This window comes from Puntigrus tetrazona, chromosome 4 (genome assembly GCF_018831695.1).
Source record: "Puntigrus tetrazona isolate hp1 chromosome 4, ASM1883169v1, whole genome shotgun sequence".
In the NCBI taxonomy this organism is placed as follows: Eukaryota; Metazoa; Chordata; class Actinopteri; order Cypriniformes; family Cyprinidae; genus Puntigrus; species Puntigrus tetrazona.
Window position 1 is genome coordinate 8,780,274 of NC_056702.1, and position 23,707 is coordinate 8,803,980.

Consider the following 23,707-nt stretch of genomic DNA (forward strand, 5'->3'; position numbering starts at 1 on the left):
TTAACAGTGAGATGAGTTGGATCAGTTTCTTTTATTGTGCAAAGTTTTCCTCCCCCCTCTTTGGAACATACAAAAGTGTATGAACTTCTTACAGTGAACACCATACCAACAGCTTGAGGATAAAAACCATGTGTTTGTAACAATAATATTTGAGAAAAAAAATCTACTGCATAAAACTTTAAAATAAGTTAACAAAAAGAAAAAATATTTTTTTAAAAAGGTTTCATCTCAATACTCTTTCAAACTGCCCATAAAAATACACTGATCAATTTGAAAATGTTTAAAAAAAGGCAGCCTTTTCAGGCAACCGAAATGATGTTTGACATTCACACTGTTGCAGTGTGCTCATCTCACTCTAATCCAAATATCCACTGTGTCACCGGCTGGCACTGACCGTCTCAAAAGTGTTTATAATATATGCGGCCAACCCAACGGTTTGTGTACACAGCATCTGAGCGGTTTTCAGCACATCTTTCTCAAGACGCCCACATTTCTTTTTACCTTCGGTGAGAAGCGGTCACAAAGTGTTCTTTTAAGAGGACAGGCAGTAGTGTTGCATCACAGTCAGAACTGGCCTCTGCAGCCTTGCCGACCCCCTGGTGTCACACAGGGGGCTGGCCGTTGTGCCTCAGCCCAGTATAGGGCCACAGAAGCTGCTGGATGGTCATCCAGGAGTCCCCGGTGCCCACAGGTGCTGCATCTACTGCAGGCTGTAACATCAGGCTCGCCAGCAGGGCCAGTAGAACAGCTAGAACTACAAGCAAGGCCACCCAAATCCAAATGCCCCTGGTGCCTCGGGAAACTGCGGGCCTCCCATCGGTCAGACTGGGTGGAGCGTGATCTGTCGGGCTGGGGCTGGGGCTGGGACTGGGATGGAAAGTAAAAAAATTATAATAATTAATCATTTTTAAAAGGAAAGTACAAGCATACCTGGAAGTAAGGCGTTTCGTTTTACTAAATCAGATAGAAGCAGGTAAAATGTTCATGTTATTGTAAAGAGCTGCAGATGAACACTTTACATATTAGCCCAGCAACATACTCCGTACAAGCAGGTTTCATTTCATTTAACATATTTGACGTGCATTCCTTAGGAACCAATAACATGCAAAAATCAAGCTCGCATAGCTAGAAGCACTGGCATACATATACAGTACTTGTGTAGAGTATGTTTTCGGCCCTGTTTTTATTAGAAAGTAGCAGGTCATTAAAAAAAAAAAATAAAAAATCTGAATAGGCGAGACGACTGAGGCGACCTGAAGAGAAAACACTAAACATTTAGAGGAATGTGAAAAATGACAGCTGTTGCTAAAAGCAATGTTTGACAAAGTACATGATAAACAAGACAAACAGGATGTTTCAGTGTTTCAAGATAAACAGGAGGTCTGTGATAGACTGATATATATTGGTCAGGCAGAATATGACCATTTTGAGCTCTGCCAATAACTGATTGGACGATTAACAGAAGCAGCCATTCTGACCATTTGATTGCCTTTTCATTTTTTAAATTACATACACACACACACACACACACACACACACTCCCATTCAAAAGCATAACGTCTCAGATTTCTGTTCTTATGCTCTCCAAGGCTACATTTATTTGATTTTTAAAATACAATAAAACTATTATATTCTAAAATATAAATTAAACTTTAAATATAGCATTTCTTATTTGAATACATTTTAAAATGTAATGTAATGTATTCCTGTCTTTGGTGTCACAAAATCCTCTACAAACTATTATAATTGTTTGATTTGGAAAAAATATTATCAATATTAAAAAGTTCTGCAGGAAACCTTGAAACCTTTTTTCCTTGAAAGAACAGAATTCTTCAGTAACATGTTTTACTGTCATTTTTGCTGAATAAAAAAAAAAAAAAAAAAAAAAAAAAAAAAAAAAAAATCTCTCTCCATTCTTCTCTATTTATCAGTCTACCACTTATCCTGTTTAAGAAAATCCCAGAGAGAACATCAGAATAGCACACAACTGTGGGATCAGAGTACATTGAAAATGACCAAACCGTCTACCAATGCAGGGAAAAATAGATTAAATTAAATACAGAACTTGGTCTTCTCTCTGAAACCACAGATGGGCTGCTTAGCTTATTTGCTACAAACCAAAGCAGAAGACATGCAGCGTGTCAACAGCACTGGTCTCATTTTTCCACTGAAGAAAAACAACAAATAAACCAAAACGAACTTTGTGGGTGTCCATGTCCAAACAGAACAAAAAGAGTTAGATTTTTTTAGCTTAGCTGAAGTAGCAAAAAGCAGTGTCATTATCAACAGAAAACCCTGGATTTGTAGTAGATAATGCCTGAATGCTACAGCAGAGAAAAATGGAGGCGGGAGGTACACTAACATCTTAGTTGGCATTATGAAGGAAGTGATTTTGATGCCTAATTCCGTTATGCTGCTACTCCTTTCTGCTCGTTCCTCTTTCCGCTCCTCCTCCGAGTGAGAGTCTGTGTCATATCCATACCTGTGCAAAGTTCAAACCATCTAATCTCAAGGTCTCTACTGTGGTGCTGCATGACATGACGCTTCGATGGCACATGCCTATTATGGTTTTGTCATGAAATTGGTTCCAAAGGCGAACGGAACACAACAGATCTTCATGCGTGACCTTACCTATTCATCAGAGTGGGCTCGTCAATGTCAGCCCAAGTACCAGAGCTAATGAAGCGCTTTAGTGGTGGCCTCTTGGCTGCCATGCTCCTGTAAAGCGGTCGACACACATCCATGACATCCTTTCTCTCGGTGCAAAGACGTGCACACATTATTATAAAAACAACTGCCATGTGACTCCAATAAAACACGGCGCATTAAACATGACCAAAATCATGGGTTCCATTCCCAGAGAACCTACTGATAAGTGTGTATTTTTTAAGTTGGCTGAATAGGTGTCAGCCAAGAAAATTAATCTTGTTCTGATAAGTTCTGGATAACATGCGGTCCCATTTTTTGGTGGAATAATACTGACAGGCAGGCCTTTTGTGCATTTTGTGCACTGTGCGGTGTCAAAACAGCATCAGCACACTTACCATGGTGATCGACGGGAGAGTCTCTCTACCTCAGTTTCCGCCATGTCTTTGGGCTGTGAATTAGAAACCAGAGTTTATTCAGTTGCTCCACTTCTTTTCGACCAAAACCTCCTTTGCAAGAAGAAACCGAACTCCTCACCATGTCAAAATGGGTCTGTCCTCCACTGCTGCGAGGAATGGTAGCTATACTGATGCGTCTGCTAGTGGTCTGGAGAAAACAAAAAAATTATAAAAAAAAAAAAAAAAAATCTGTAAAAATTAACTGGTCAAGATGAATTCAATCTTCAAGTGGTGAGTTTTGTGCCTCAACTCACTTTGAAAATGTTTGCAGTTGACTGCTTCTTGTTACGGAAATCATCTATCATCACAAAAGAAAACGCATGTGATAAAAAAAAAAAATTATACCATTACTATGTTTCAAGTATTTTTTTTTAAATTATTCTTATTATTAACTTACCCCTCTCAGTGTGGGACCCAAAGGACCTCTCATTCGGCGTGAGGTTCTCTCTGAGCTCCACCAGCTCTGCATGCTCTTTGGTATACATCCTCCTCAAGTTTTCCACATGCTGAATCATCACCTCCACCGTTTTGCCCACTCTGGTCTCCTACACATGCAAGGAAATTGAGATGTAAACAAGCATGCTTCGTTGTTAACTAAGGCCCTTCAGAGTGCTGAAATGGTCCTCTAAAGCCAGAGTAAACACGCAAACCTGATGAATGGCTCCAAGCATCTCTGAACGGCTGGACACTCTGGTCATGGACTGAATGAGGACTTCTAGGTTCTTTTGCAGACGATGGATGATCTCCATGGACTGGTTATCTTCCTCACATCGTGGAATCAGGGCCTTTTTTAACAAAACAGTGTTATATTCAAGCTATTTGTTCAAACAGAGGAATTAAGATCAACATTTTGGAAGAAATTGTTAGTAAAAATGCTTCATTGCAATTTCTTTTTTATTTTATGCCAACATAAAGTGCACAAAATGACACTGACCTGCAGCAGACCTTTACAACTGTTCACTTCCTTACGAACGTTCTCCTCAGCCAGGTCCCGTGAGCGTTCCTCAAGACGTAGCCTCTTCTCCAGGGTGAACATGTCACATTTGAAGCCCAGAGAGAGACGGTGAAACTCCGCCTGTCAGGAGACCACATGTTAAACACTCCAGAAACGTCACTGAGAAAATGGATACACATCTGTAAATATTTTAGCTTATTAACTAGTTCAGGATTTAAGTTAGGTCTGTAACATCTTTATAATTCTGCAGTTTTTTTTCCCATTTACCAATTATTTTAAAAATGTAAATGCACAACCATGCCATTTCATATCAAGAAAATCAATCAATAATCCATTATTATATTGTAGCGCAGCAGTCTGTTTATCTATCTGAAATTGAATGGAGAAACCCCCTCACCTCTATCTCTTTGTCACTTGGCGACAGACTGCAGATGAAATGCATATTTCAGATTAATGAGTGTTAATATGTCAAGTGAGTCATGTGAAGGCATGCTTGAATCAGACAAAAATTTATGGATATAAATTCAGTACACAAAGCATTATAACCTGTTCTTGTCATCTTTGGTGGAATCGCTGGCGTTTTCAGAGATGACGGATGCGTCACCTGAGGGAGGAAGAGAACTCTGACATTGAAAAAACAAGCAGAACTAAATGAGAAAGAGAGGCAGACAAGGAGAGGGAGACTATTTATCTACCTTCTTTTTCTGTGACCACTGAAGGCTCACCATCCTGAGCTTTTTGCTCCTCAATGGCTTCCATACTGCTCATTTCCTGTAGGAACACCATTTCTTTTTAAAATGTACAACAGGTATGAAAACTTCGTAAGCACATTATGATAGATTACACTAGGCAGATGACATGTCATGAATGTTTATTAATGGGAACTCAATCACCTTATGTAATAACTTTTTTTTAAAGCAAAGCAGACAGGATCAGATTCTTGTTGTATTTGTTTATTTAATAGACTCTAGTGAAAGTGTCTCTTACTTTCTTGAGCTTGTTCCTCAGAGTCAGAGGGTCTTTTTTGGAGCCTTGCACAGCAGGGACTGTTGGAAGATTACCCTCACTGACAGTGGGGTCAAAGGTCATATCCTTCGCTTTTTCAGATTGATCCTTCAATAAGCCAGCTGAGGCTGCTGAGTTTGAGTCGGGTGTGATCGCAGTCTTCTTGCTGTCTGACTTGTCTTTGTCTAAAACGTAAAATAAAGAGTTTCTTTTAAATATTTATTATTTATCTGTAATCTGAAAGGGCTTCCATTTTTAATTTCAGTTAAGCTGCCAAAGCAATATTTATAATTTTCATTTAATTTCAAATAACAAAAATGTTGAACCATTTTAGTTATTAAATCTAACACTATGGATCTCTAGGTTTTAGAATTGAGCTACAGTAGAACTGATGACTAATGCCAAGGGAATGTCACAATATCATTATAAACCAATTCCAGTGAGATTTCATAATTCTCGCCATCAATTTCAAAACCACAGCAAAAGCCAAATTGCTATTAAAACACTCTTTTAAAAAGTAAAATATGAAAATAAATATTTCCAAATTAAATCAGAACAATGGCATGCAGCCTTAAAGTTTTTTTTGTCAATTATTGCTTTAAATTTTCTTATGTAAATACACAAGTAATCAGTTAGAAATGAAAACAAATAAATGAGCAACAGATCCTGTTTTTCTCTTTTTTCCTGTCACTGTTGTTTATTAATTAATTTTAAATGTAAAAAAAATGAAAAAAGACATTGGCAAGTCTGTGTTTCCATCATACCATCCTTCATTTTGACAAAGCAGTGTATTCAATAACAGTCGACAGAAGCAGCACATTTGACATCCCTATTACAAAAGTCAAACAACCTCGTCAGGTGTATTTCCTCCTACCTGGTGAGTTCACCCCAGTTGATATCACATCTGCAGCCTCTGGCATGGCCTCCTCTTCCTCTGCGACTGGCAACAAGGGACTCCTAAACAAAAAAAATTAACAATAATGTGTGAAGATACGCTCATTAAAACAGTCCAGCAGCCCATGCATAATAAATACTCAATCAGTTGCAGGAAAAATACTCACTTGTCCGATTTTGCAGACACTTTAGAAAGCTGCCCCTCACTCAGTCTCTATAAGAGACAACAGAATAGCACTATGACCCAGTGACATACTCTTAACAGCAACACGTACACATTTGTGTAAACTATCTACATATGCAAATAAACATCACACGCTCATGCATTTCCATACCTGTCCCATGACATGGCAGATGAAATAAGAGCTACGCTCTGCTTTACAGAGAGAGAAGTGCTAGATACTTACATAATGTGTGTGTGAGAGCTCTACAGCTGGCAGTGAGAGAGAGAGAGAGAGAGAGAGAGAGAGAGAGAGAGAGAGAGAGAGAGAGAGAGAGAGAGAGAGAGAGAGAGAGAGAGAGAGAGAGAGAGAGAGAGAGAGAGAGAGAGAGAGAGAGAGAGAGAGAGAGAGAGAGAGAGAGAGAGAGAGAGAGAATGGTCAAGACAGGGAGAGAGAGAGAGAGAGAGAGAGAGAGGAGTGACAGAAAGAGAGGGGGAGGGCTGTAGGGGGAGAGCACTTGTACTGGCAGAGTTCATTGAAGTGGGAGTGAAAAAGTGCTATACTTATTCCAAACATACTGATGAAAAAACCACACACACACAGCCTGAGCAACATATTTTATCACCAAGTTAAAAAAAAAACAAAAAAAAACAACCACGAGGAAAATAACAATTAAACCACCAACAAATAAGAGTAAAAACAGTTGCAGGTCTGTTCCGACTGAGTCACGGTCACCGGGGAAGAAACAAATGTATGATTAATTAGTTAGTTGCACTTCGCAAAGTTAACACAGCAAAATAAATAGGCTTATGAAAAGCTTCCCATATTTTCTGTTGACGTCAAAGGCTGAGAGCCCAATCTGTCACTTGATAGAAGCTAGCCAAATTAGGCAGATCGCAACATTTATTGCACTTGATGTTCGGTACAAAATATGGGTACTAAAGTAGGTTTGCTGCGAAAGTTGGTGATGGTGGTGATACCGGTGTTAAGTCACAACAACGGTTATGTCACTTGCTCACCGTGGAGCGGTCACTCACCAGCATTTAGATTTTTTACTGTAATATAATTTAGTTCAGTCAGAGAACAGATACTGCAGTTCATACTGAACGCTGCTGCTTAATGCAGTGCACCGAACAAACAATCTCTGATCAGACTTCATTTATCACGTCAAGCTGACTGATAAAAAAAAAAAAAAAAAAAAAAAAAAGTGAAGAGGGAAATCATGCCTCCAAAAATTGTTATTCATTTTGCTAATAAACATTTCAGTAGCCTATAGGCCTACCTAGGCTATTAAAGTTGTGCAAGTTAGGCTATTTGTTATTTTACAACTGGCATATGGTGCATTTTAATTAGTTTTATTTAGAAAAGTTATATCTTCTTCAATGGATTTTGATGCCTAATTGCCGCTAATGTAAAAAAACAAAACTTAAAATCTCACCGTGCTTTTACAAGCCATTTAAGCACAGAAAAATGAGCGAAGGTGGGAAAACGTAAACAAATTAAAAATAAACAACTGCTTGATGCCAAATTGCCTCAAGTTTAAAAGTGAAATAAAAAAGCGCATATTGCTTTTACAAGCTATTTAAAACCCAAAAGGAAAGCGAAGGAGCAATTCCTGTAAAAAACTGTAAAAACAGTTAAGGGTTATGATTTTTTTAAATTTATTTGATCAAAAATGCAGCAAAGACCCTAGCAATATTGTAACATATTACCACTATTTATTATATTTTAATGTATTTGAAAATGTAATTTATTTCTGTTATGCAAAGCCAACTTTTCTTAGCCATTATTCCAGTTCTCAGTGTTACATGATACTTCAGAAACCATTTTAATATGATGATTTGGTGTTGAAGCATTATTATTATTATTATTATTATTATTATTATTGAAAACAGTTGTGCTTCTTACTATTTAATATCTTCTATTAATACAAAAATTAACAGTATTCATTTAAAATGAAAATATTGGATGCATGTCACTTTTACTTTCGATAAATGTTTTGTTGAAATCTTACTGATGCTAGACTTTTGAATAGCAGTGTAAACTAGCTTTTCTGCATTTAGGCTGGACCCAAATAAGCCTTTCTTTAAAACCACAACATGCTATAGGACAGTTAAATTTATCCGATGTCTAGTGATATGCTAGATACTGTATTAACACTGCCCACTCCATATGAATTGAAGTACAGAAAAGCCCTCAGATGAAGTGCAGTTTATTTTGGTTGCACTCCAAGCTCACCTGAATATCTCCCATCTTTTTATAAGTTAACAACGTTCACGAGAGAGAGTCAACAATAGGGCAATTATCACAGTGCATGTCAGAATGACCCTTGGCTTCACAGGCTCTGGACAAACAAATGGGTAAATTCCACTTACAAAACCAGTCTGTCAGATGTCAGCTACTTATATAATGTTACAGAGCAAGCACAAAGCAATTCTAAACACCACTGAAAGCCCAAGCACATCACAACGATAAGAGAGTAGGGACATTCTCTCACGAGCGTACCTGCTTACCGCCATCCAGTTCGTTTGACCAAATATAGGTTCCTCTTTACGGTACAATAGACACGACAGCTACTCACTCTCTACACAGGAAGTTTTGTTTTTTTTTTTGGCAAAAGAACATGACAAGAGAGAAGGGCAGAACTAGAAAGAAACAAAAACACAAAAAGGGGAAGAGGAAGAAAATGGCAAGCGGCGCTACAAACTCATCAAGCTTCCCTTTGGTTCCCTCAGCTTCCTCAAACTGACCTGCGAGTCACTCATGTCGGCTGTGGCGGCCGCACGCTCTCCCTCGGATGCTCCGTTTGCGGCAGTTGGCTGCTGGGTGCTGACCCGGGAGGAAAGAGAAAGTTTGTCACTATTCTGTGGGTTTGTATTTCTGATGTTTCAGGATGCAGCTGCTCACAGGAAGTGCAACGATGGTTCGTGTGCTCTAGCAGAGCACGGATGGGGCATCTGTCCGAGTTTGGCCACACAGGTGCATGGTAAGCATGCAAAGCGAGGCTCTGTCAGTAGTAATAACTTCTTAATATGTCTACACAAAACAGCCCAACACAGGAAGAGATGACACGCATTTGACTAGCAAATGTGATCTTTGGGTGTGTGGTAGGCATTTCGAATGAAAGTAGACCATAATTTCTTTTTGGTAAATCATTAACTAGCACTTCATATCAGAGAAAATCCACAAGCAAATGCTGATATATGGAAATTGTACCTTCGTGTAATGGAATCTCTAACTTCAGGCTGGCCCGTGGAGGGAGATGCTATCTCCGAGTTCACAAGGGAAGAAGGTTCAGTAGACGAAATAAGGTGTTTGACTGAGGTCACTGGTTCACGGGGCGTCTCGGAGCTCAGAGACGCATCTGGAGAATGAGTGCGGAGGTGTGTTGAGACACACAAAGTGAGATGAAATAAATTTACATTGATATAAAAACAAACAGTCATATCAGGAACATTAAAACTTTCATTTTGTGTTATGAAAATCATCTATTTAACCGAGAACGAAATGTATTTTAGTTCAGTACTGTATGCTGCTAAAACATTAAAAAGATAAGGACAGTGAGAGGAAGAGCTTTTACCAGCACACTGACTGTGGGTGTGAGGCAGAGGAGCAGCCTGCTCGTGGGCGTCCTCAGGCCCAGTGCATTCTGGGAGTCTGTCTTCCTCCTGCAGTGGCCAGGAAAAGATTCAGAAGGGCAGCATAAAATAAACCTCTACTCTGCCAGAGAAAGCGTCTCCCCGACGACAACATATTGGATACTTTTGAATGATGATTGGGCGCAAATCCACACTTCAGACATTTGCAATGCAAATGGTGGCAAGTTCATTCAGGTGTGATGCGCAATACCCTCTGAATGGTTCTAAGAGTCATCCAAATTCCTGCTAGCATTCAGGAAGTAGCATTCTCTAGTAAAAGCATCAACCTGGCAGCAGTGAGTCACATGGATCCACCGACCAAGCCACATTTCCATGACAACAAAAAGAACAATGTCTAACGCATGACAAGGTCACACACAAAAAAAATAAAAGTTTTTGATTTTCATGGTCAGTCACTCTGAAAGCTTGTATTTAAACTCTTTGAACTTCACTATATAAATGTGCATAAAACGGTTGCTTTGAGTCACTGCATCATGGGACAGACCACAAGAATGATATCATTTACACAATTATTAATTGATTTGTTAGCTGACAGTTAGAGGTAGCTGACAGAGAGGTATTTTGGGAAATCAAGATAAGAGAAACTGAAATTTACCTTTAGAGCTATGCAAGGCCTCTGCATTCCTCCCTCATTTACAAACAGAGTTCCTGAAATAGAGAGAACTGCCATTCAAAACCCATTTTACTTTACAGATTTACTAGCAAAGTAGTATTTTCAGCTAGCATAAGAAGAGGATTCACCTATAGGTTAAATTAATATTACAATTATTTTGAACCAATTTAAATATAATTAAAATCAATTGCTTTTACAAAATGTAATACAAGTCTCTGGCGTCCCCAGAATAAATAATAACCCTCAATAACTAATATGGTACCAATATAATGTGCATCCCATAAACACTAGGTTAAATAGCTTAGCCCCGGTAATGTTAGCCAAACGTTTCAGAAGCAGGAAAAAAAAAAAAAACATTTTCATGAAACATTACAAAAATAGCCATTTCCTTTAGAATAAGGTGCCATTCACAAATACATTAGTTCTTAAAACAACAGCAATTAGATTAGAAATATTTATAAAACAAAAATATTGAGAAATGTAATTTCTCAGTTTTCACAGATCCATAATATGAAAAAAAAATCTGCCTATTTATACATCACATTTACATTTACATCAACGTCATGATCACACAATGGAGCTTAAGTGACAAGCCTCTGGTGTTACTGGCAGTCATGCGGAAAAGGACGGTGACAGAGGATATAGGTTAACCACACATACTGACCAAAGATGGCAGAAAAATGGTGAGAAAGAAAAGCCAAAAAAGGTCTGAAGCTTGTGTTTAAGCTTCAGGGATGGTTGCATGCATCTAAAGGTTAAGGAAGGATTATACGAACTGAGGAATCTGACACAGACCGGTTGTCCTCTAGGAGTGACCATTTACGCCAGAACACTTAATCTCAAATCACTCACCCCCCATTTGACCTGAAACAAGATTTATTCACACCCAAAAAGGTTAAGAAAAGAAAAACGCACCATTTAAGCTAGCGCTTCCATTTGACCTTCTCTGTCTTGTAGTTTCAGACACAAGCTTCGGGAACTTATTCAGAATGTTGATTCCAATCTTAACTGAATTCCACTGCACAGAATAAGCCTTACTAATCAATTATTTCCTCACCTTGTGATTCTCTGTCAGTGGTGTTGTTTGGTAGCGGCGTCTGAGTGAGGGTGGGGTCTCTCTGTCGCTCCTCTGTCTCTACCCTAGAATCCTGTGTTGCTGCACCTTCTCCCTCAGTCCTTTCCGTGATCTCCTTGTCCCTTACGGTCTCTGTGTGCTCCACCTCCTCCTCTTCCTCCTGTTTTAGGGCCTGTAGTTCCTCTTCATCACAACAGAGCTCCTGAAGCATCTCCTGGTCAGGCCTGAGCTCTTGTAAAGGCGGAGACTCAGACAACACGTATTCCTCATCCCATTCGAGAGAAGGGTCATCCAGCTCTTCCGCAACCTGAAGGTACACAATCACACCAGTCGCATTTCTGCTGGTGACATCAGCTCTACATAGACACCATATTAAAAGTAAATGGGCTTCCCCTGCTGACTCCTAGTTATTCAAAAGGTTTCTTCTTTATTTACTTGAACATTTTGGCAAGCTTTTGGAGATTTTGGAACAACATCTATAGTAATACATACAAATAAACTGAATTGGAAAATAATAAAAAGTGAATCAAACTAAGACATGAGCCAAGTTTCTGAACATAAGAACACTGTGGGTAATCGGTCAACGGCGTCTAATCTCTTGAGATGAGTTCAAGATAAAGTCAAGTTTTAAACTGGCTCACAAACCACACTTGCCTCCTACACACACAGCTCTCAGCATCTTGTAATGAGACTGTAACAGTATCCATCTGTGATCTGCAGAAGCTCACAAAAATCTTTATTTCTGTTTTGCCCAGGGCTGAATCTAAATCTGTCATGAGTTTTAAAGCCCACATATGCTGAAGCATGTGCAGGCAGTGAAAGCAAGTGTTTAGTGAGGTTCAGTACCTGCTGTAGGTGATCCGGTGTTTGGCTGCTGGCCTCTCTGTTGTCTAGCGGAGTCTTCAGCCTGTCTAGTTCCTCTCGCAACTGCTGCTTTTGATTCTCCTGCTCTTGTACCCTAAAAATTTTAACAGAAACCACTGAAGTCACAAATCTAAAAGAGTTTCCTCTTCGCCTAAACCTTTTGAACAAACTTGCTATAACAACTTGTGTAAAAGGTGAATGCGAATTGATTCACCGATGAATTAATTACCTGCCCCCCCCCACCTAAATGACACAATCCTTCACAAAAACACTATCATTCTTGTTACTGAAAAGCAATACATGACAACGCTGCACTCAGAAAAATCTGAAACATCAAAAATCAGATAATGACTTCAAATTAAAACACAGAAAACACACATTCTAACAAACACAATCCCCATACATCCTCAGATGATGTCTGAAATGTTCACAAGGGCTACAAAAGCAAAGTTTGGACATACTATACCCAATCCGCAGACCCAAGCAATGTCCCATTTTGTCTTCACCCAAATCTTAGAGTGGTGAAACCCCTTAACTTCCCTGGCGTCCCTCAGCAGCCTTTGCCTTTTATCTACAGTGTGCTGAGTACCATAGCCTTGAAAACGGTGTTATGTCAGATTAGAGACACCTGATTAGTGAACCCAAAACAGCTTGAGGGGGGTCAACTGGAACAGCCCCTTGACAAATGCTTCTGGAGACATTCACACAGACATGGACTAAATTGGTAATGCCTCTCCCCATAATTCTTCCACTGCTTTGAAAAGAGGTGATGTTTTGTTTTATAAAATTTAGCATCATTCATCAGCTGGAAAGAAAATCTGAAAGATATTCCAGCAATATCATTTGTCTTTAGTCTCATGGAATTTATTACAGCTAAGGTGACAAAAAAAATATTTTTAAGCATCACGTCATTAATTATCTATTGTCAAGTAATGCAGGGACGTATGAAGCCCTTAGCGGCTTTCGGTTTCTCAATTTTACAAATGTGCAAGACCAAAGATAACCAGTTTTTCAATAAACAGCCATCAAAAATAAGGAAGCACTAAATGTTCAGCAATCTAAAACCTGAAAACACCAAATAAATTATGCCGAACAATGACATGCTGTGATCAATATAGGTGCGTGCTAATGCAGCAAACATGTCTGTAGTGTGAACGCATTTAGAAGTGTCAGAAAAAGACGCTACAATCATTACAAGCACTGCAAAGAAAAATTAAAAACTTATTAATTTTAAGTTAAATTGTATTTTGATGGGTTAAGTTACATGTATATTTTTGGAAAAGTTTCACATTAAGTAAATCTTTCAAAATTGTTTACTTTTTTTTTTTTTAAACCACATTTTGGCTATTTATTGAATGGTGAAAAAATAGCCAAAATATATGAGAGAAAATACAAAAAACAAAACGATTGTAAAAAACCAACAGTATTCGGCCTTTGGTGCAGAGTTCGGCATCGGCCAAGATTTTTCATTTCGGTGCATCCCTAATCAAAAAAAAAAAAAAAATAAAAAATCATACAAATACATCTGCTACCATACCAGTCCACTTACTTGACAGACAGGTGCAGGATCTCAGTACGAGAACGACGCATGTTGCTAGCCATCTTTAGAAGCTCCCTTTCTAGAGAGTCTGTGTATTGGTCCAACTGCTCCAGACTGCGGGTCCAGTCACTCCTTCTCTGCTCAAGCTGCACCTCCAGGCCCTGCCGGAGTTCACAAGGCCAACACTGCACTACTAGCTAAATCTTACCGAATGCGTTAAAATCAAAATATTTTAACAAAGGCTATCTTAATGAGAGTCACAGAGTTACTTTGACCCAACACACTGCCCCTATGCATCGTGGGAATTGGGGTGAGCGAAATATTGGCCTGTATAAATTTACCACCGGGGAAGACCACGTACTGACGCGGTCCACTGAATACACACAATAAGAGTGCCCATGTCCAACCAGGCAGTTATGCAATGTGGTAGATAAATGTTCAGATAAGGGGAGAGGAGTTCTTACATAATTTTTAAATGCCCAAGTGTCTCCCTTTAATTAGTTATTTACATATGTGAAAACATTTGCATAACTTAATACGATGCGATTAGACTTGGTTAAAGAAATTCTCTTACCTGCATCTTGAGGTCAGTGTTGATCTCCTGAGCTTCACCGGTCTCTGTAAAGCCTCTGAATGCTGCGAGACAGGTGATGCCATCTTCCTTAAACTCCCTTTTCTGGAAAAATGCATGTTTTACATACTTGTGTAAACTCTACATCAGCATGGAATACCATTACACAAAACCCGCATTCAGGTGTCTAAAGATGGAAAGCTGGCAAAATTATCCGACTAACTGTGCCAATGAAGTTTTGTTTAAACTTTGAGTGTGATGGCTTGATGGTTGGTTACCAGTCTGCTGATCAGAGTTTTAAATTCCAGCGAAAGCTGCTCTGGAGTCGGGCCTTGGAGAAGCAGAAGAACCTCGCGATCTAGAGTCTCATCCAAAGAAGACGCAAAACAAACGGAGGAGGATAAATGCTCCAAACCCTAAAAATATACACACATGCATGATGTTTAATATATTATTATTATAACACTAAAATATATCGCTTTTAATTATTTGTATATTGAATAAAATACATTTTCATGCCAGACAGTTCGATAGATAAAGTTTTTTTGATGCCAGACAATAAAATTGGACAATAGATTGGATGCAGTGACTTTTAGATTGTAGCGTCAGAATTTGACATAAAAACAATAAGAAAGCATGGATCCATCTTGCTATGCATCAACAGTTTAGGTCGCTGGTGTTGTAAAGGTGTGGGAAATCTATTCATGGCACAGTTTGTGCCATTTAGTACCACAGCCTGCCTGAGTATTGCTGCTGACCATGTTCACTCTTTCATGACCACAGTGTACCCATTTTGTGATGACTACTTCCAGCAGAATAACATGCTATGTCACAAAGCTCAAATCATCTCACACCAATTTATTGAACATGACAATGAGTATAATATAATAATAAATGGAGTCCATAAATCACAAGATCTCAATCAATAGAGCACATTCAGTATGGGGTGGAAAAGGAGTTATACTGCCAACAAATCGGTCTGATTCCGTGCAGAACTCAAGGAAGTTTTGCAGGCAAAAGCAAGTCCAACCCTAGTATACCTAACAGGGCTCCAGACTAACATTTGAGAGCAATTCACCAAGTTCTACTGATGGTGGCGCTAGGAGCAGAATTGGTAGAGCTGGAAAAGTTTTCCTGGTTATTTGATATTTTATAATGGTGATTTTATCATTTCAAAATGCAAAGCAAAAAAATAGAAATTAATGCCAATAAGTCTCTTCTGCCATCTACTGGTTATAGTGGTTTGTTTAAAACAACGTATATATTTTGGTCATCCAATTATAAATGGAGTTTAAACAATTTTTAGAGCTTTAAAGTGTCGGAAATTGTTTGAAATATTTGAAAGTCTTTTTCTGACGGTTCTACAAACCCTGAAATAAATGCTCTAATAACATTTGACTATTCCTGCCACAACACAACGGTTATAGTCAGCGTTGCGACTTCTACGTCAGTGCGGTATATAACAGAATTCTGTGCAAAAATATAATGCATCTCCCTAAATCTTGCAGCAGCCTTATTCTTTCTGTGGCGAATTCAAACACTTCTGACTGGATCACACAGAAATGTACAGTAGGGCTGTGCGATATGGAAATTTATTTATTTTTTTTTATATAGCTTATGAGTTGGTCGATGCTGTGGTTGCGCCGCTCACAAAATTTAGTCACCCCGGCATAAAAATGGTTTCAGTCTGAAGCCCTGCCTAATATCACCAGCTAAAACAATGGAATCTCCGACAGCAAAAAATAAATACACTGTGAAATAAAGCACATGTAGTCAGGCTCATTGTAATTCCTAAAGTTTGGTGTAAAGCATAGAGAGGGTGTGGATTACTGAGTGCACTCTGGCAGTGGAGTGGGAGAGAGAGTGGGTGGACAGAGAACAACACATGAGTGTTAGTGGGAGTGGAGAGAAAAAGACACTCCAAATCATGGACGGGACAAAGACAGACAAGTGAATTGCAAACACCCAAAACACTGCAAACCTCCAGGGGATTCTGTGCCAGAGCCAGCTCTGTCTGAAGAGAACCTGAACTCATCTGATTCAGTCTGTAGGCCACGGAGAGAGAGAGACCTGGGCTGCAAACACATACATACACGGATGAACATGTCAAGTAACTGTGCAAGTATTATGCTTGCTATTAATATAGTCAGTTAATCAGCTAGTATTTTCATTAGGGTGTTAAGTGCATTGCATAGAGCTCTTACATTGTCATATCAGGCTGCATCATCTGCATTTGACTCTCCAGTTTGTTCTTGTCAGCTCTCAACAGCTGAAGCAAACAAAACGGACACATACACAATAACTCAACACTCTGGAATAGATTTAACGTATTTCACGGTTATCACATGAACACCTGCTTATCAGCAAAAATGTTTCAGGCTTTAGTTCCTAAAACGCGTATTAGAACATTTTACACTACTAATTCAGCATTCTGGGTGAAGGAGCACAAGAGAGAAAGTTGTCTGCTGTGGCTCTCAACCAAATACATAATTTGCCAAATTACTATACACTTTTTTTTTTTAGATAGCCGCCACATTCATATTTCTGAGTTTATATACTGGCTCAAGAGCAACGCAAGTAGCTTTGTGTTGCCACTAAATGTTTTCATACAACGCATCTATTTTTAAGCCAAACTTAAATATTTGGTTTTCTGTGATGGATTTTAAATTGCTGTCGCAAATTTTGCTCATTTGGCATACAAATACTAGTTGGAAATTTTTAAGGAAATTTCTAGAAAATATAAAAATATATATTGGTTTAAAAATAAAAAGCGATTGTTCTTTTGTAAAATCAGAAACCTGTCTGCCAAAGGATAAATATTCACTGGTGAGTTCTTTATAGAAGGCTGTAAGGGTCTTTGAAGATTTGTTTATGTGAAACTAACAAATTGGACAGACATGGCAATATATGTAAATAAAAATGGTCACCCTGGAACAACTTAGTAGCCACACAGTTTCGGAATAGCAGCATTAAAACAGTGGTGTGGTAAAATGACAGATTACTGATATTAGAGACAAAGGGGAAAAAAAAGAGAATTGGAGTTCACCTCTGTAACTGAGGAATACTCCACAACGGCCAACTTCAGTTCATCTGTCTGTTTATTTTTCTGTAGAAGAAAGAAGGCAGTTTCTGTTATGATCCCTGACAAATATAATTGAACATGATTACAGATTTTATAAACAAAGCAAATGAAGAATGATTTTAGTAATGACTAAAGAAAAGCTAAATTCTTCTGCTTAGTTTTATAAACAATTTGACTTTGTCTAAGTTTTCATATCATATCATATCATATCACCGTCTTGGTGATCCACAATATGGACTGACCTCCTGAATTATTGACTCCTTGTCAGCCAGAATGGCATCAAATGAATGAACTTGAACCTAAAGACATCCACCAATGACAGAGCTAAATATATATTTTTTTATAAAAATACACCAATCAAATGAATAAACTAAATGAAACCCTACTTGGAGGTCAGCATTAAGGTCACAGAGGTCACTGATCTTTTTCTGAAGCTCTTCTGCCTCCAGGGTGACTTTCATGTTCTTAATATGTGATGAAGGAGAAAGGCCGGAGGAAAGAGGACAAAGAAAATGGAGTATGATGAATGATAACCATTCAGTAAACTACATGGCTGACAATTAACGAATGTGTAAATGGAAAAAGCCGTACCTCCTCTTGTAGAGCAGCAATTTTAGATATAAGACTTTGGTTTTCCCGCTCCTGTAGGAAACCAGAACGAAAGGTTATAAAAGTGTTCATGTTTGCTCTAATAATGTACGTCAGTGTCTGTTTATCTGGCAACCAGATTTGTTTACTCTGGATGTTTGCCTATCCTTGGTTTATGTAATATTACTTTACATCTCATTATGAACATACCGCATGTTATCTGTTTGCATTAGTTTACGAGACCCGAGTCTCATAATATGGATTATTAACATCAGAACAGCCATCAATGAGGTTTGCGCCTCACCATCTGCTTCCTTTGAGCTGAGGCCTGAGCCCGACTTTCTTCTGAAGAGGTCAGGCTCAGCTTCATCTCCTCAACTTCCTCTTTAAGCATCTTCTCCTTCTGTAATAACTGCTGCCCTCTGCAGGATGAGGAAAGGAAGTAACGAGAGAAGATTGTTAAGGAATGTTATGCACATGATTAAGGGATTTGTGGTTTCAGAGATTAAGGGAAAAATACAGGTTGAGTCAGAACTTATGTACATTTTAGCTTGTGATTTAAGCTCTTCATTTTCCTCAATGAGTTTCTGGTTGGTGTCTTCCATGCTTTCCACCGCTTGCTTCAGTTTACGAACCTCCTCCTGCAGCTTTTGGTTATTAAGTTGCAGATCCGCCACACAGAAGACCAGATCTGATGTCTCCCTGTACAGACATACACACAGTATATCATTTTGTGGTAATACACTGATTGCATCTTTTTTTGTTTAAATATTTTTATTTTTAGTTGTGTAAAAATGGCAGAAATATTTCTTAAAAAGCATCCAAGCATAAACCTTCGGATCAAAAGGTTTTTAAGATCATAAGAAACAAACCGAGTTGACTGTTTCCAAAGTTCTTATTGATAGATACAGCTGATAGTCTTAAAAAAAAAAAAAAAAAAAAAAAAACACACTCCCACTGCTGTTAACCATTTATCTATCACACTCTTAAACTTACAGGTCAGCTCTGGAGACTTCCCCTCCGAATGCTTCAAGACTACCTGAGGTCATATTTAATAGAGCAGATCTTCTTGCTAAAAGAAAAAGAGGTGAATGTGAACAAAATTATAACATTAAAAACAAAAAAATTGAGCTTTTGAGAGCTCTGACTTACACCTAAGATGATCTCACCTGTTAAACTGTCCCGTAGTTTGAACGATTCCTGTTGGGTGTCATTCTTTGAGTCCTTTCTAAGGGGAAAAAGAGGAAATTCGAGTTGGGCTTTTATATTAAAAAGTTGTGATGAGGAAAAGGTTGAAATGAAAGGCCTTGTGATCCAAGCTGATTGTGGATTGATAGCAGACTGATGAAAATCTGCAATGTGTCTTTGGTTGGGTTGGCAACATCTACAAAAGACATACCGCAGTAGATCCTGTTAACTGACCAGAGGCTTTATCAAAGTTATTAGGGGATAAACAACCATCAGATTTTTTTTTTTTTTTTTTAATAAACCTTTTATTAAAACACACACACACATATGTATGTGTGTGTACGTAAATATATGCAAGTAAATGTGTGTGTCTGCATACCCCTGGTTCCGACAATCATCGATCCACTCTTTCATGATAGCATGGTAGGTGTCCAGGTCTATGGAGATGTCTTTGTGCTCTGGGTCCAGCATATTGCAGAGCTCCTCTAGGCCACTGTCCTCTGAACTGCGACAAGTGGTGTGTCTCAAGAAGTCCACAATGTGCGATACATAAACTTTACCTGCAACCAAGGAACAAATTACTATGGTTACAGTGACTAGAGTCATAGAGGACCTGGGTCTCATCAGATGACATCCTAACAAAAAAAAAGTCAGAGTTTGCGTCAGAGTATATATATATAAAATGAACATCTGCTGCAATCATCGAGAACATTTTGCCTTCATATATGAAGAATAACTATAGATGAAGCAGCTTATGTCTCCTGTTAGCTTAGTGGTCTGTTCACCACAGAAAGCACATCAGGTCAGAGAGAGCAGGACTTCATTGAGGACAGATCAGATGTTGTTTGCCTCTAGGTTTGAATGTTAAGACGCATCTCTGCTGCTGGGTTTGAATGAGTCAATGTTCTCACATGCTCTTAGAGGTTACTTCAGTTTAACCAAATAAAAACACAAGTTTTGTAAAATTAGCTTCTCAGCCCGCTGAGAAATAACGCTGTATTCCAGGCAACCCGTAACCCATAACCCGTGTTTTTTCAACGTTCTACCCGTGAAAGTGCACTGGAATGCCAGTCAAACCCATGACTTCCCACCCGTGAACTCGTACTAAATCGATGTACTCCCAGTTCCGAGCTCTGACCTCAAACACAGCCCAAGAAACAATGGCAGTCGCTACGGATGATGCGTTTATGCAAGTGTTACACTCAAATAAAAGGTATAACAGCTTCTCTTGCCTTATGCTTCGTTTTCCTGTTTCCCTCAAATAAGTAAGGAAAGCACCTTTGGTGGTAGAAATGATTGTGAGCATAAGGCCCATACGGTCTGCCATGCTGGTTCGTTTACATCTAGCTACCACAATTCCTTGGCTCAGACAGTTTGGCGTGAGATATCAAAATCTGACTGAGTGCAATGCACATTCCTGACCTTAAAAGGGAATCACATCAGTGAAATTTCATGAGCTAAAAAGATGGTAAATGCATTGTGCGAAAAAAAAAAAAAAAAAAAAAAAAAAAAAAAAAAAAATCGGTTAACATGGCTACACTTTAGTAGCATGTTATTCTACAAAGAAAAAAAATGACTTGTCTTTGTAAACCTTAAACTCAAATAGGCTAAAATATAGGCAGTTCTTATCACGCTAACGCATGTTTAAGTGTTCGTTCTTTCAATAAGTTTGCTTTTGATCAATTATTTGATCCCATTAAAAACGGGGTGATTTGGTCTGCAGGAATTTGAATGGGACTTTGATACCGAGCAGTCACCTCAATTACTACTACGCAGACTCGGGCTCCAAATGATACCATTTTCGCAAGAACACAGTGGTCATACTGGGATGTTAAGGCTAATGGGATGTTCTATAATGGGAGCAAGATTACTTTCAATCTTGTTAAAATTCAGAATATAATAAAAGCATTGAGGGGTGATTCATGTACCTCTGCAGTGCGTGTCACAGGCCTGAAAGATAGTATCCAACAGGTCTTCCTCACAAATCAAACTGACCTCAGCCATGCTCTCCTTCTTGGGCTCAGAGGGAAACAGAGATCCTGTTCAAAACCCCGACAAAAAAAGCAAAAACATTCATAACATTTATAATGTCAAAAAGATTACATGCAATAATGCTAAAACATGAGACACAAAAGAGATGATTCATTACCCTCGCCCAGTGAAAGCCTCTTGACCACAAGGGCCGGGTAGGCGAGTTCGCCGTCCATGTTAGAAATATCTGACGAGAAGTTCAAGTTATACGAGAACAAGCCAGGGGCTGGGATTTTTGGGGTCTTCACCTCTGTGTCAGGCCCCTCCAGCAGGGTTTGTGTGGAGTAGCGTGGGGTAAAGTTAAAGTAATTGTCCCCGGTCTGGGCTGCTGGGGTGGAGCAGTTACGCCGAAACGGCCGGCTGTACGTTGCTGTGTTTCTCCTCTCCCCTAACGCGCTTAGAGTGCTGGTAATGGTATAGGTGGCATTGCCGGGTGTGATGGGAGCCCGAGGGGTGTTGGCGGCAGACCCCGGTCCCGGGGAAGCTGTGGGGGTCAGCATGCTCCCTGACGAATCGCGGTCAGAGTCTCCGTCAGGTCGGACGGTACGCTTCTTCAGGATGGCCTCCAGGTTGAGGCGCAGACCCGAGTGAGGGCTGTCGTAGCTGCTGGACTGGAACTTAGGGATCTGAAAGGGAGAGTTAGCCTCTTGATCTCGCCTCTGGATGGTCTGCAGCTTGCGGCAGATGCTGTCCACAGGGTTGTGACGTCTTGGGGTCACTCCGACATCCATGCTGGAGCGAGCAAAGAGAGAAAGCCTCGAGCTACGGAAGAGAGAGAAGTTTAAATTTTAAGATTGATTGGAGTACGGCAGGTTTGGAAAATATAAGATCTGGACGTTGACTGGTGATCTTTTATAAGTTAATGACATTAAGTAAGACTCGTTTGCAAGGCAGAGAGCTGTAACCATTCAGCCGCTCGCAAGTTCAAGATCATTTGCGATCCATACATTTCACATCTGAAAGAAGCGTACGTGCTTTTTCCTGTGCGTACGTTCATTCTATATAATCGCACGTTTGAGAGATGATGGCAACGTGAAATTTAGGATGGTTTCAGCGCTGAAGCACAAAACCAATAAGTCTCACAGGGATATTTATAGCAACAGCCAACATCAAAGTTATAGATTTTTCTCTTATGCAAAAAGAATCTGGATATTAAGTAAATATTACGTTCCATGAATATATTTTGTGAATTTCCTACCATACATATGTAAAAAAATAAAATTAAATATGCACTGGTGAGGACTTCATTTGGACAACTGATTTTCTCAGTATTTTGTGCCACACAATTGTTGTATCTCCGCCAAATATTGTCATATTTATACAGGTGATGGAGAAATCTCAGTTTCAAAATAAAAATAAAAACTAAAAAAAGTTTTGTGGTCCTGGTCACATTTTATAAACGGCCTCGTTTAGACAGATACAACCCCACGCCTTAAGAAAATCAAAAAAAAATGATCATATCACGTGTGTTAAATACAGTTTATATATATATATATATATATATATATATATATATATATATATATATATGCTTATAAATAAACGTAGTGCTTGTAAATAAATAAACGTGACGATTCGGGCCTAAACGTTTGAACGCTATAGGGATGACGTGAAAAAGTAACGGCAGACGTGTAAACCTCATACCTTTATCTCAAAATATTATCAACATCCCATTTCACACATATTCGACCAAAAAAAATCGCCCAAAACAGACAAAAAGCAAACCAGCAAACCAACCTGTCAAAACCCGACCGACGGCGAGTCAAACATAAACTTCGCACAAACCGAAAAACGTTTTCGCCACTCTCACTAGCGGCCTTCGGTTGTACGTGGAGCGCCCGTTATCTTTAGAGAGCGTTTATGAGGGGCGACCAGATGCCGAGACGCCGAGGTCGGGGAAAAACAAACACACCTGAATCTGTTCAAACGTTGCCGCCGCGGTCGGTTCGCGAAACGCTAGAGCGTGAAGAACCCAACAGCTGACCGAAGGCCGTGATAAAACCTGCGCCGCACTGACACCGTGCGGCCGACCGCGGAACTACAACTGACTGATTCAGAGATTCCGCTTCAGAGATTCCGCGCGTTTTCGCTCCAATTAGTGCGCATGTTTTTTCAAATAAATGATTATTTATAGTATAATTTATTTATAGTATAATAAATTATATAAAGAAAACATTTCATAAATGCAAAATGGAAACATGCTATGTAAAGTTGCAAAAAAATTAAAATAAAAATTAAAAACAACCTTTGCGGCCACGTCCATTGAGAAAAAAAAAGAAAGAAAGAAAGAGAAAGAAAGAAAGAAAGAAAGAAAGAAAGAAAGAAAAGCCTATTTATTGCAATGCAAGCATTCTGCATTTCCCCTCTCTGCCAATGC

At 39.1% G+C, this 23,707-nt stretch overlaps 1 protein-coding gene across 6 annotated transcripts; it reads right to left on the reverse strand.

Annotated features, from left to right (window-relative positions):
- Positions 1-16: 16 nt before the first annotated feature.
- Positions 17-23,567, reverse strand: LOC122343383 (lymphoid-restricted membrane protein). Of its 6 annotated transcripts, none has more exons than XM_043237815.1 (39): positions 23,243-23,567; positions 21,449-22,092; positions 21,228-21,338; positions 19,679-19,859; positions 19,281-19,339; positions 19,108-19,183; positions 18,655-18,813; positions 18,416-18,533; positions 18,115-18,165; positions 17,910-17,987; positions 17,766-17,822; positions 17,488-17,547; positions 16,646-16,710; positions 16,423-16,516; positions 14,720-14,857; positions 14,445-14,546; positions 13,880-14,031; positions 12,313-12,424; positions 11,449-11,773; positions 11,244-11,255; positions 10,374-10,426; positions 9,712-9,787; positions 9,336-9,483; positions 8,870-8,948; positions 6,126-6,172; positions 5,939-6,021; positions 5,047-5,249; positions 4,755-4,830; positions 4,606-4,663; positions 4,457-4,484; positions 4,039-4,179; positions 3,755-3,889; positions 3,502-3,649; positions 3,359-3,402; positions 3,184-3,252; positions 3,045-3,097; positions 2,632-2,718; positions 2,363-2,482; positions 17-867 (listed from the first exon to the last, which is right to left on the reverse strand). In XM_043237815.1, exons 2-39 carry the CDS (start codon positions 22,059-22,061, stop codon positions 603-605), a joined length of 4,476 nt encoding a protein of 1,491 aa, XP_043093750.1. In that variant the 5' UTR covers positions 22,062-22,092; positions 23,243-23,567; the 3' UTR covers positions 17-602. The 6 variants fall into 6 exon arrangements, with proteins under 6 accessions (XP_043093750.1, XP_043093746.1, XP_043093747.1 ...); XM_043237811.1 differs by having other exon boundaries at positions 9,700-9,787; positions 23,243-23,566; XM_043237812.1 differs by lacking the exon at positions 23,243-23,567 and adding an exon at positions 23,068-23,224 and having other exon boundaries at positions 9,700-9,787.
- Between the last annotated feature and the right edge of the window lie 140 nt (positions 23,568-23,707).

Coding starts and splice junctions, on each gene's coding strand:
- LOC122343383 (XM_043237811.1), bottom strand. CDS start 22,061: ATGGATGTCGGAGTGACCCCAAGACGTCACAACCCTGTGGACAGCATC. Junction 19,340..19,678: donor GATGATTGTCGGAACCAGGG/GTATGCAGACAC, acceptor TTTTCCCCTTAG/AAAGGACTCAAAGAATGACA. Junction 11,774..12,312: donor CACCGGATCACCTACAGCAG/GTACTGAACCTC, acceptor GTGTACCTTCAG/GTTGCGGAAGAGCTGGATGA.